General features: G+C 35.6%; 1 protein-coding gene across 1 annotated transcript in view; it reads right to left on the reverse strand.

The window, feature by feature from the left end:
• The window catches only part of LOC121416325, a 45,016-nt gene that overhangs the window by 18,940 nt on the left and 11,070 nt on the right, over nt 1–15,006 (reverse strand). The window contains exon 2 of the mRNA XM_041609887.1: nt 1,740–1,794. Within this exon, the coding sequence (XP_041465821.1) occupies nt 1,740–1,794 (55 nt within the window). The remainder of the gene's footprint in view (nt 1–1,739; nt 1,795–15,006) is intronic.

Raw genomic sequence — 15,006 nt, forward strand, 5'->3', positions numbered from 1 at the left:
AGTAATATACTGAATTAATTAATTTGTCACTGATTATGATTGATACAACAAATCTTACAAAAATATAGAGCAAGTACATTGGAATACTTTTGATACATGTAATTGTCATTGCTAATTGTAGGGACCAAAATGACCACTAAGTAGTCATTAAGACTGATATATTCTAAATCATTGTATTAATCTGGTGCAGAAAGTTTTTGTAATATGTCTTATCTAACATCATTCTTGAATTCGTTTCCATGAATAAACAAAATGCTTAATGTGCCTAAAATCATGAAAATGACCAAAGTGCATGGTCAACAACCTTATGTGTACTTGATGTAAAGGTTTTTATCACATTCATTAAACTCTTGATTATTGGTGTAGTAGCTCAAGCTGAAAAAAATATTAAGCAACATTTGAGCCCTTTTTAAATCAAATGTGTGGTCACAAGAAATTATTGAGGAAAGGTGATCAAAATTACCACAAAGTCCAATAGTTCGGCCAATAACACTGATTTATATGGAATCATTGCATTGATTTTCACCCAAAAGCTTTCAAACTTTTCCAATTTAACAATAATTGATGCTAATACACAATCCTGAATTGTCTCCTCACTATGTTCACTATAGGCTAATTTAGTATACACATTGGGCAGGGGAAAATCTGGCCAAAATGACCAAGGTTGTCAAAAATATTTTTGGAACACTCAATTTAAATGATTAATACACTAGTGTTAGGTGTCACAGCACACCCTTGTAATGATTATAGTAACATTCAAAGTATTTTTGGATAAATTGAAGTATTGAACAGATGGTATTGGTCATTTGGGGGCCAAAAAGTGGCAAAAATGACCATAATCTGTTAAATTGGGTCATTAAGACTGACATATTGGGAATCAGCATGAAATTCTACACAAGAACGACATATGCATCATTCCCGTTTTGATAAAGGAGGAAGATAAAGCACACTGAAGACCTAAAATTCCTGCCGATTTGCAGTTCATTATGCAAAATTGCACGAATGGTCAGTTACCCAAAATGGTCAAAACTGATGATATAAATTACATGAGGTCAAAATACTTTTGAAATGTTCATTTTAAAGGATTTATACACCAATGTTAGATGTCTAAGCACATCCTGGTAACGATTCTGGTAACATTGAGGTATTTTGGATAAATTGAACTGATGTTATTGGTCATTTTTATGGCCATAAGTGGCCAAAATGATCATTAGGTGTTCAATAGGGTCATTAAGACTGATATATTTAGAATCAGCATAATATTCTATACAAGATGGACATTTAAATGTATTCCCATTTTATAAGGGAAGAAGATAAAACACACTGAAGACTTCAAATTCCTGCCTTTGTGCGAATGGTCAGTTATGTCTAAAGTACCAAAATGGCAAATGGCAAATGAAAGCACTTTATCTGAAATCTGTTCGAATTTTTACTTAAGATAGACCCTTTTAATTGCATGTGGCTACAAAAGCAGTCTGTTAAGGGACCATTTTTCCAAAGAGTGGTCAAAATTGTCATTTTGGTCAAAATTTGGCCAAAATGACCAAAATGGCGTGAGTACGGTCAATAAGAGTGACATTTTTGGAATCAGCGCACAATTTTACCCCGGATAAGCTTGTCAAATCTTCCCCACCAAAAATTCTAGACTATACGGGGTTCATTCTAAACATCTGTGTGACCCAACAATATGTATATACTTTGTTTGATCAATGAATATCAGAAATCAAGAAATAACTTACCGATATCTTGTAGAGCCTCTGTTAATGACGTAGATGTGCATAATGTGGTTCCAGTCTGAATACGAATATGAGAGAATGATAAAAAATATATCATCCCAAGTGGCAAAATAGCTAAAATAACAAGGGGGGGGCATTCTCAACGCAAACGTATATTATCAATCATCAAACAAACTTATTTTTTATGTTTCTTCTTCTGGATATGCCTAAGTTTATGATTTGATGAGCCTGGATATGATTAGCAGATTAGGGAAACGTCCCTGCTCAGATTCTGGATGTCAAAATGGGGGTTAACATGCCAGACAATGCAGAAATGCATCAATGCTGCAAACTTGGAATGGGCTAAAATGCGCCACTGTTACGTAACAGAGTGTGTATTCAAACCGCTGAAGCGAGACCCATGAATTTTTCACAGAATATGGATCATGAAATGAGCTTACTACTTATGAACATTTATTTGAGAATGCTACCACATTTTAGAATTAATTCAGCTCTATGCCAAAGGGAATTTTTTGTGCGGACGGGCTGTAGAGAGAAAAACTGCAGACATATTGAACGAACGGATGAACTAAAACAAAAGAAACGAAAAAGAGAGCGAGAGAGAGAGAGGTGGAGGGGGGGGGGGGTTAAATGTCATTCCAGGCGATACGAGAAGTATCATCATCTGTTAGGTGAACTGTGATTCATGTTTTCCCCCAAATCTTACAATAATGGAAAAGAAATTCATGCGTATACCATCTTACATCAAACCCTTCTAAATTATTTAAAAACCGATAATATTTTTAGTTTATTGACGATCTCCTTAAAGATATTGAGATAATAAAACCAACAAGACCCTACCATCCATTTCCAATGAACATCCACTGACATACTCCCCTAATTCTTCACGAGTCCTAAACTCTGCTCCGCGTCCACTTCCTTGTAGGCAAAATTAATAAGATATGCATCTCGATCGTCTTCTAATTCAATAATGGAAAGAGCATCGGACCGACGTCTATGATATAAATATATCCTATGAATAAAAACTGAGCAGAGACTTTATTATGAATAAAATCTGAGTGGATGCCCAAGGATAAAATATTAAAATTGTTAGACCAGGATACATGGCTAGACGTTGTCTGAATATGATATTGGGAATGAGTCGATTTTCAAAAAAAATGTGAACACTTCACCTATAGAAATTCATGAACATGATGAAGGGGGCGGGGGAGGGGGTGTTAAGCATAACATTATTATCCTTGCAGAAATACCAATGTGTAATATAGCAACAACTGGAAAAAGGGCATCTCTATTTGATTCCGTTTTAAATGTGAAGTGTATAAAAATACACCTGCTCATTAGAAACCGTTGCTAGGTGATATAAGGTGCGCCTCAATGAACTAGCCAAATATAATAATGTATACCAAATATACTACCTTTTCGCCATGAACCTACAATATAATAAATTTGATGTCGTAACTGTCGTTGGTGTATGGTTGTCATGGTGTATGCTGATTTCGAGCAAGAATGCATTAGTCGCTTTTTACAGTGTATTACAAATTGCCACAATGAGTGCACAATTCCTTATCATGCCAATGATGAATAATTACGTTGCCTGAGTTTCATTTTAATGAGCCCTAAATATCGACGTTTCAACTAGCTCTTTTGAATCGAAGGATAAACATTAACTCGATTTGACATAACAGTGAAACATTGATTATTTCTTTCTTTCTGATTGTTTTCCATATTATAAATGTCATCTTGATACTTGATGAGCATCTGTTAAGCCAGACTGTCTGTTTTAACCTCGAGCTTATTACGTCACATCTCCCTCAAATCAAGCAATGCTTGGTGATATCAAAAGAGAGATTTCATGAACTAAAAAATCTTTGGAAATTGAATGTGTACGAATCTTATGGTGCTTCTTAAGGGTACAATAGAGACATTGTTGCATATGAAACCTAATCCCATGCCAGGTTAAACATGCTGATATGTATCTTATACATCATTATAATTTATGCAATAAAAAAGTTAGATTTAAGAGATCTGATAAAAAATCCATATAATCCATGAAATATAGAAGTGTGATTCATTATTTTGGTTATCATAACAGACAATCATTAAAACAAAATACACTTTATTTTTAATCACAGAGAATATTTAAGGCACGATGGTGCAAGTACAAGAATAGTGCTGGCAACAGAATCTTAATCAGTTATATTACTTTTTACATTTATATAAGTCTGAAGACAGTCTAATAATGTTTAAAAATTAAAACTCTATAAGTCAGTTGAATTAAAAGAGAAGCAAATCGAATTTGAAAAGAAAAACACCATATTGTGAATTTAAATTTTGTGCAATCAAAAAGGAGTATGTTTTGAAAGAGCTATTGTTCGAAAGCGGTCGGAGTTGATGTCATTCGCCCTAAGTTTCTTAAGCTGGCAGCAGAGATTATAGCTGGACCTTTAACCCATTTATTTAATGCAACTTTACAAACTAGTGTTATTCCAGAAGATTTTAAGACAGCAAGAATTACTCCTGTACATAAGGGAGGATCTTTTGATATTGACAATTATAGACCAATCTCTGTGCTTCCAATCCTGTCTAAAATACTAGAGAGAGCAATACATGATCAATTGTATAAGTACTGAAATGTAAATGATCTACTTGCAAATTGTCAGTCTGGCTTCAGACCGTCTTATTCAACTGCCACTTGTCTAACTGAGATTACAGACTTTTTGTATGATAAAATGGACCAAAAACATGTTACTGGTGGTATTTTCTTGGACCTACGCAAAGCTTTTGATGCTATTCCTTACAATTTTATACTTGCAACACTTATGGTATTACTGGCAATGAATACAACTGGATGGAATCATATTTAACAGACAGAAGGCAATTTGCAATGATTAATAATTGTCGCAGTGAATTTTTAAAGATAAAATCAGGTGTTCCACAAGGATCTATATTGGGTCCATTGATATTTTGTATTTTTTATTAATGACATGTGTAATTTGAAATTGCATGTACATTCTAAAATGTCTCTTTATGCTGATGATACTGCCATTTTTAATCACGGTGAATCAATTAAGGAGGTACAAAAGTATTTGCAAGATGATTTTGATTCAATATGTAAATGGTTAGACTTAAATAAAATGCATTTACACCCGCAAAAAACAAAAGCCATGGTATTTGGTCAAAAGAAAAAGTTGAGGGGTGCTTATTTGCCAGTGAAATTCAGGAACATACAATTAGAAAATGTAAAAAAGATTAGATACTTAGGTGTCATGCTCGATCCGGGCTTGACTTGGTGTGAACATTATTAATATCGTTTGTAAAATATCTCGAGCAATAGGTTGTATAAGGCGGATTAAGCATTACTGTCCTTTGATATCATGAAGAAGCTGTACTTTTCTATGATTTTACCTTACATTGATTACTGTAGTACATCTTGGGGAAGCAGTGCAAAAATACATTTAGATAAGATACAAAAACTTCAAAATAAATATGCCAGGATGCTTTTGAAAAAAAGATTATAATACATCACAAATTTCTTTGTTGCAGTCACTGAAGTGGCAATCAGTAGATCAGCGTATAAAATATCAGTATTGTGTTCTTGTATATAAAATAATGAATAATTTAGTTCCAAATTATTTAAAACCTTTAGTATGTAAACGGCCCGTGAAATACAGGACACGGTTTTCTTTGCGATGCCCCCTTCAGCTTCCCAAAGCTAAAATTGAATATAAAAGAAAATCTTTCGCATATTTCGGACCCAAATTATTTAATGCACTTCCTTCAAATTTACAAGCCTGTACCTCCTTGTTAGTTTTTAAAAAATTATGCAAAGCCTTTCATACGAATTGATGAAGAGCGAAATAATATTCCATTGATTTACAATGCTATGTACTTGTATGTTTAAATTGTCACTTCCCACTCTATATTTTTGGTGTTAATTGTTTCTGATGTTAAATAGTTTGTATTTTGTATTATTGACGTTGATTGTTTTTTGATGACATATTTTATAGTTATCTTGACATGTATTTTAAACTGCAGGGCGCCTTTGTAAAGCAGTTTTAAGAACTGAACAGGCCTACCCTGCAGTATAAAATAAATAAAACAAAATAAATAAATAAATAAATGGTAAACTATATCTTGTTGCTTTGACTGAATTTGTTCATACATTAAGAACTAAGCTGTCCTTGAAATCTACCACTCTTCATCGAGTTGAAATAGAGTGTTTGAACTCTTACATTCTCATGGTCATCCAATTTCTTCAAGTACAATATACAATTTTAATTTTAGCTGATCTTCGTTCTGGTTATTCTAATGATCAAGGGTTGTTGCAGTACCTTCTTGTTGATTTGTTGACAAGGATACCAGATGTAAATCTTTCCCTCGGGATGTACTTTATACCTCTGCTACTCTGCTAAGTCAACGAATAACCTTTTAAAAGCTAAGCTTTAGGCTTCATTCGCAGCTTCAAAAGCAATAGTGTATAGTAATGGAGGAGAGGGCATGTTATAAATAGAATCGTCTAGCAGTCACGACAGTGGCAATCAGAGGGAGACTGTCGGGAGATCAAGGGGGGGGGGGGGTTCCCCTTCAAGTATGAAAATAACAGAGCAAAGAAAAAAACAATGGCAATACAAACAACTTTTAAGGAATTAACACTGTAGTTATTCAATGTACCCTATCGATGACTAATCAATCGCCTTTTATATAAACATAAATGTATATATCAAATATCGTGTCATCGTGCAAAAGATTTGGTTAACTCTATGCCTCCTCTCCTTTTTTCCATTCTGAAGTTCTTGTCAATCTGTATTGACTAAGGATTTGACAAGCTTAAATCCGTCAGCGATTGTTATTTCGGGTTTAAATTTACCAAATCAAAGTAATTCTCCAACCCATTCATTGGAAGTCAATGTCCAACCCAAACCCTTGCTCACCCTATAGCCTCCTAAACAATGTTTAAGTGCCTAAAATTGAAAACCTAGTAAAATGTCAACGATTTACACGAGCTATGCATTAAATTGGAAATTGTTATTGTATAGAACAGGCATTCACCCTCTCAGTATACAGTTACTATTAGTGGAATTCTTACTCTATGCTGATTGATGCTAACAAACAAAGAGCCGGAGAGAGGGTGTATTTTGCAAAGGCCTTATATTCGGATTGCATTTTTTGGTGGAGCTGTGACACGTGACATGAGAAACCAGCCAATCACGTAAGATAGAGGACCGGCAAGGCGCAGTGTTAACATGGGTAATCCGGGAAACCTTTAACCAGTATTAATGCAATGGAGTTGCATGCCGTTTCGACGTTAAGATCCAGATAACAATTCCATGTGGTAAGTTCTTCGTAAAGGCCAGAGCGTTGTTGGAGCGGTCGTGGAGTGGAAGGGAAACAGAGACGAATTTCGCTCACAAAATTGGGGGAAAAAAAATCGAAAAAAAAATATCGAAATCGAAAATGGTGAGCGGTAGTGAACGGTGATGATTTTTTTCTTTCCGCTCCACGACCGCTCCAACAACGTTCGGGCGGTGTGACCAGGCCTTAAGTTGTGCACGATTTCACGCTTACAGGGGTGGATCTAGGGTTCTCAAAACTGCCAATAGGGGGATGGGGCACACTTTCCCAAGGAAAATTTACCAAGCAAAAAAAAGGGGGTCCCCAAGTTAGAAATATGAGGGGGGGGAGGTACACCTGTGTTTGAGCGACATGTTTATAATTTATATCTAAAATATTGACTATGAATCTAAAAGGGTGGGGTCCATTTATCCATCTTAAAGGTTGATATCAAATTTTGTTTAATCATTTTTAGGTGAAGTTCACAGATACTATTCATTTATAGGTGAAGCTCACTCCATTTTTTTAAATGCAGACATATTTGAAAGAAATAATTCCGACACAAAATGGTAACATTATTCCAGTGAACAAATAAAGGAAGAGACTGGGAGAGGTAAACTTATACAGAAAACAAGTCGACGACAAAATATTTTATTCGAAAGTCATTTATAATCTGTTTCATTTGCAAATAGACATTTTCCACTATTACCAAAACCCATCTCGTAATTTTCTAAAGGGTGGGGGGAGGTGCCTATTAGTAATTTCTGAGTATAAATATGATAATATTCATACAAAAAGGCATGCGATTAATGTGGAGTATGATTACTGCTTGCTTAAAAAAAAACCATTCAAGCTTGGGGGTTGTTGATTTGCCCTTATGTTCAGTGCGCTTTTTCGGAGACATTTTTCTCCATTACGTAGTCTTGAAATCACACTGAGGCCACGGGCAATTTGAGAAATGTTTATTTGCCTCGGTGATACCCACTGTAGAACGAGGCGGATCCAGTCAATATCGTATGAATGGACATGACGCAAAACAAATGATTTTTTCTTCATCACATTCATGAAAAAACCCTTAAAATATCTTATAAAGATCATGAATATGGTCTTCAATGGAGTCCAAGATGTACGTCATTATTAAAAATAATAGCAATTTTCTTGTCTTCACAACAAATGACCATCTCAAGAATGGGTCTGGATTCGTTTACAAAATGTCACAAAGATATCGATTTGACCAGGGAAGTAGGAGATTAGACCTCCCACTTCCCTGATTTCACAAACTTTCTTGTAATTTCATTGCGAATAAGAAAAGTCGAATGGAATTTATACTTCATTTTGTTCATGGATTTCAGTTACAGTTTGGTGAATACGGAGGAAGTCTATTACAAGTCTATCTATCTATCTATTAACGAATAAGAATTAAAAATCTTAAACCAATAACCGTTCTCCTAATTCCTGACTGTAATAATTTTAATGTACTTAATGATTTTACTCTTGGTTGATTCGATCCATGTTTATTCCATGTTATTTCAATAAAACTGGAGAAATTAAGACCGCTGTTATAACAATGCTTAAAACGAATCTGCGTGATTTTATTTTGCTGTAAAAGAAAAATGAAAAGAAAAAAAAATACTACGAAAACGCTATCTAAAGATAGCATTTGTTTATGATGTAAAACCAATTATCTTTTGCGTCAGTCGAGGGTGTGAAGACTGGGAGTAAAATTCTTGTTACGTAAGACATGATACACCTCAAAAGAAAACCTATTGTAACGTCATGAATTGCTGCTTCTTCTGTCAGGCCTGGGCTACCTTGAACGCACACCATGCTTGCCAAAACAATTATAATTGTTCCAAAGACTACCATACGAAGAATATATCTTAATATCGTTTGAGGTAGTGTGATTAGCTTGCGTAGTTTGTCTCAATATTGACTGGAGTATTTTATGTATAGGAAATCACATTCCATTTTTATTATTATTTTTATTATCAAACTATTACTTTTTTTTCTCAGGGACCTATCTAGGCCTATCCGTGTATTATTTTAAATTAATGCAAACATCGCAATAATTCTGTGCCCATAAAGTGTATTGTATAATCATTATCATGATCATGAAAAAGCCTGAAAAAGGCAAAACTAATTATGATTGAAATATGACGTTGTTAATTCGTTTGAACCCCTAATATTCCCTGTTTTGCGCTTAATCTAAGTAATGTCGATATGAAAATGCACAAATGTATGAGAGTCTACATCACATTTATTAAATTCGTCTGTTCTTGGACAATGTTTGTTAGAATACATCTGATAAATCTTCATTACTACAACTATAAAATGCCTTCGACTTTTATCAGCTAAAAAAATCCCATTATTTTTTTAGCATTGAACATAATATGATAAGCGGGCCGTTTCTTAAACATGTTAAAAGCTGTTCGTCTAACAGAAAGCTTTATGCACGACTGCTGATTCTTTAACACTGTTGAAACTTTGGGGCATATAATCTAATACCAGTCGTGCGTTAAGATATTCAACAACTTTATGAACTTTAGCGATAGTCAGTGCTGGTATTAATCATATAAACATATCTGAATTGCCGAGCCCAGTATATTCTGGTCACGTATCATTGTGTACTTTATATACCCTTGTAGTTCTTGACTATTAATTCACTCTCCAGAATCTACCGGCAAACGTTTCAGATTTACCCTAGATTGTACCTGACCTACAATGAAAATCTGAAAAGATTATATTGGAAAAGGTAAAATTGGCATGCGGCCGGTGATCCATCGTTAAACAGCCATCTCGATATATCAGGAAAAATCAAATGCAACCTAGATAAGACTTTTATCTATCTTATGATCTGCATGAACTTCAAGAGTTTGCCCGATTGAGGGTTTTTATACATTTTCCTGACAGCATCAAGGAAGGCGATATAGGGGAACAGGAAACACCACCATGGTTGTTTTTTTAAGTACTGAAAAAGGAAAAGGGAAAGAAACGGAGATTAGATAGCGAGCAGGTAGAAAGATTAATTTTCCTTTCTAAGTTTTAAAGGCTGACTGAGCTGGGATTATATGAACAAGATTAAGAGATAGTAATCATTATAACTATGATTATAAATGACCTTCATGACTTCATTAATCAGATGTTACAGTCTCCCTAAATTCCTCTAAGAAAACTAATTTCATTATTCCATTTTCATGCAAGGCTGCGCTGCACAATGCGGGACAATCGCTAATAAAATAAGAAGAGGAAAAATAGAAAAGAGGAATAAGAAAAACAACGCATAAGAGTTCACATAACCCTGTGGTATTGAAATGAAAATAATGTGACATTTACTAGTCGTCTGGCTACATTATGAAGTACCCTATTATATAAAACACCGAATATAAAAGCCATGATTATATTTTCGCAGCCTTTTTTCCGCTTACTGTACAATATCATGCTTCTACATTAATTAGCTAATTAATACATGTATACAGGGTAACGAGGGCGTCGACAAGGGAAACGCGATGATAAAATGAAATTAATGATTTTCAAAGAAACGTAAAAGTGAGAGATATATAGGCACTCAATAATGAATTGACCTTGCCGGCTCTTTATTCCCCTATAATAGCCTTGTTCAATGTAATATCCACCGGCTCTTTATACCCCTACTGGTCTTGTTCAACTTCTATAAGTAATATCCATCGGCCTTTTGTTCCCCTACTAGCCTTGTTCAACTTCTATAAGTAATATCCATCGGCTTTGTGTTCCCCTACTATAGCCTCGTTCAACTTCTATATGTAATATCCACCGGCTCTTTATACCCCTACTGGTCTTGTTCAACTTCTATATGCATTTTAGTATCTATATGACTGTCCCGTGTAAATGAATGATTTTGCAAACTTATATTACTGGGTACAAAAAACACGATTTAAAGTCCTATGGAGTTTTTAAAACAATAACAAATAATAACCGAGTGTAACAATAAACATGTGTATTAGAGTAAAAAAAGAAAGAAAAAAAATCGAAATAAAAATGTACATCAATATTAGAAAGAAACAGGCACTCGCTCACGTCATTTACCCACAACTTGATTATTACATCATGTCGGCCAACTGTACGAATGTGTACTTTTTTCCACAATAATGTTCAATCGAGATGGATGTTATAATCCTTTTTTGTAATTATAGCCTAATTACTATGGGGAGGCCCTTTTTAGACTCATCCATAATCGGGTTCCTTTGTGTATAAATCAAGAACGCTCCTAACCAAAAACCAATTTAAATCCGTAATTAATGACAACTAATGACAACATGCGAATAATCATATGAATTTGTGTGCGGTGGTCATCATAATAAGTAACCGAAAATAGAAGATAAAAAACAGCAGAAATTACTTATCAATAGCCATAACCGTGAAGTGGATGTTGTTTTTTTTTTTTGTTTCGAATGTAGCAGAAATTTGGTTCCAGCGAGTTATGAAACGTGAAATCTGATAACGTGTATTCTGGGCATAAATCCATGAAGGTGTAATGATGATATTAGTCTGGTTATTAATAAAGCACACATTAAGCCTGATAATGACAAGTAGATCGGGTTTTTCTTATTTAAAGGCCTATTTTGATGTAGACACAACGTCACACAACGTCCTGTTTTAGGAAGGTGAAAGTAACATGTATTTCAAATGACAATTTTGAATATTAGACAAGACCAATATTGGGAGAATTTGAATTCAAGGAGCATTTTGGGGTAAAAGTTGGAAACCGGACTATTTCACCTAATTTGAATGTGCTGAATCTGATAAGACCGGTTCCCAAGCCAATTTTTAATGTCTTGACCACCTAATTTGCATAAAAAAATGGCTGCCAAAGTGACCATTTAAAATCTTATTTCTACAATATTCTTTTATAATACTCGGTTTCATCGACATGGATACTACAAAATCCTGCATACATAACATGTACCATTCGGGAAAATTTGTTATTTCTGTTTTCGGCTGATTAATTATGCAAATTTATGCATATTTTGCAATATTATGCTATAGTTTGATAATTACACCTAAAACGTTTATCATTTTGGGTACAAATAGCATTTGCATCATTATGACAATTGTTTGGCCCTTAAATATATTATTTAGGCCAATTTTTCTATGTATTTTATCGTTCTTTGATTTTTCTTTATGTTCCTGTATTTTCTACCATTTGCTTTGGATTTGTTTGATATGAGATCTTTAAAAAATAATATCAATAGCAGATAAATATTAAGCTTCAATGATTGAATCATTTGATAAACTTCTTTTGCCACAAATGTTAATTGTACTCAGGAACAAATACACACACATGCTTCCACACCCACGCTCCCACCCCCACACCTGTATATAGAAAGTAATATGCGTGCAAGGTATAGTAGACATACCCAATATAAAAACACTTTGATGCCTATCCTATAATCATGCCAATTACCAATTCAATGAACCCGTACGAAAAGAACAGTTTAGGAGTTGGAAAACCTGTAATCATGCTGAAATTAAATGTCTTGATAAAGAAATATAATGTTTTATAACAGATGTAATAATCAAATAAATGTATGACTTAAGTAGTGTAGTTTATCAATCTGATATAAGTATCAGTACATTGTAAACACCCTTGTAGCAAAATTATATATCATTTGATTCAGATCATCAGAATTACAATCATAGCAGTTAACCAAAGAACAATTTGTGAAAATGCAAAGGGTCTGTATTACTGGATCACTTACTAATTTTTAGGTCATTACCGATTTATTCATTTATTTGGCAACGGTACATTTTCCCCAAGTCAACCATCAAAGTGATAACTGAAAACCACGGATTCTATCCAATCTTTGCCTTGGAAGATTCTTTGACAAACGATACTGAATACAGAAGAGGAAATGATAAAAACATGGGGCTAAACACAGATTAGCTCCATGGTAAAAAAAAATGGGCGAAACGAAGAGGCTTCCAGCCCAGTCACTGCCCAATGCAGAACAAGTTTTCACACTGCGTCCTATGGTTAAAAAGTGTTAGGGATGCCTGATGAAGGTAAACCGGCGTGTAGACAGTTGCAGAAGTCCAGTCTAGAGGTTATCCGGTCATGGATGATATTTTCTGCACCACCTCATTTAAGACAATGTCTGATCTCAGCAATATTGTGGAGCTGGTAATATGCAGATTGGCAGACATCTGATGTGCATTTCTTCATGCTCATTGTTTTATCAAAGACTACGCCAAGAGATCTAGCCTTGCATACTGGAGATATATAGCTTCCTCAACTCTTAAGACTGGAGTTGTTGTCATAATAATTACGCATATATGGAGATGACAGAACAAGATACTTCGCTTTTTATCCTAAAGCTCCAGGAAGTTGACCTTCATCCAAAATCGAATCCTCAATGGCAGCACCAACAACGGCAGCTGCACGAACCTCTGTATCTTTAACTTTGGATCAAAAGTGAGGTATACAGCTGGATGACATCAGCATAGAAGTGTATACCAAGGCCATGAAGCCACATTATAGAGCCAAGAGGAGTGATGTACGTTTGAAGAGTAAGGGACCAAGGACAAACTCCCAAGGAACTCCACAGCAAAGCAGGGGCGGATCCAGGATTTTGAAATAGGGGGGGCGCCAGCGGCGAGGGAGCGAAGCGACCGAGCGGGGGGAGGGTGTGGGAGGGGGGATACCCCCCTCCCACGGCAAGGACTTTTTCAAAAAATCATGTCCAAAAGTCGTATTTTGAGAGCACCTTTAGAAGAGAAATGCACACTTAAATCACTGTAACACATCAGGGAGGGGGAAATCTGTCTTCCACCAACCTCCTTGGTCAGATGGATTTGGGTTTACGCGCATATCATCGGCAGCGATCGGGGGGGGGGGGGACGGGGGAAGTGTTCTCCCTCAAATATTTCGGGGGAGGTCGTCCCCCCCCTAGATTTTTAAAACTATTTTTTTTTTTTTTTGCTGGCAATTTTTTTTTTTAAAGATATATTGTAATCAGCAAACCTATAGATTATCAAACATTAAAAATGGGGTAAGGGGGGGGGTTAATGTCACAATTTCTACTTTTTAACAATACACAATGTGTCCTCGGGACGTTTTTCCCAGCACGAAAGTATTTTTATTCCCCCCCCACCCCCCCCCCCCCCCCCCCCCCCCCCCGTCACATAAAATCTTCGCTCCTTACGCTGACATATAGCTGCCTATACACAGCAAACGCGGAGTGGGATCGACTGGTGATTGAGAATATACAATTTTGCTCCTTGATAATTCGTTGGAATGATTGCTTCGGCGAAACTTAGTTGGGGCGCCCTGGTTAATATGCCTCTGAATCTACCAGAAAGTGTAAAAGTTAGTTTACATTAAATACAAATATGTCTGACCTATACATTTCAGTGAAAACGTATACATGACCAAGGCAGAATGATAATGCTGCGCACGTGGCGCCCGATATAGGGCTTCATCTTTGAGTGAAGAATAATCTCGGGGATAGACATTATCATTCGCATCGTTGACACTTTCTCTCGCGATCTGTTACTTACAATTTACATGTATTTGCCATAAAGACGGACAAACGCATGTTACAAAAAACACAAAATTTCGGGAAAAAATGATATCCAATCCAACATCTTCACACTGGTCACTGCACTAGTGGTGCAACTTTCCAACCAATCGACTTGCGCGCCCTGGAATTCCGGAATTTACACATTGCAATACAGTATGACAGGTGCATTTGTGCGAACACAAAGGCCATGAGCATAAGTTAAAATATAGTTTTGACTAGATCTAGCCCTTGAAATTGACTACATTGTACCAATCCAATAAATATAACCATCAAAAAAAAAAAAAAAAATCCGGCGAAAATAGGGGGGGCGCGCGCCCGGGGCGCCCCCTCTGGATCCGCCACAGCAAAGGGTAGTCACAGGATACTGCACGCCAGTGATGAAT

The sequence above is a fragment of the Lytechinus variegatus genome, chromosome 5 (genome assembly GCF_018143015.1).
Source record: "Lytechinus variegatus isolate NC3 chromosome 5, Lvar_3.0, whole genome shotgun sequence".
Taxonomy (NCBI): domain Eukaryota; kingdom Metazoa; phylum Echinodermata; class Echinoidea; order Temnopleuroida; family Toxopneustidae; genus Lytechinus; species Lytechinus variegatus.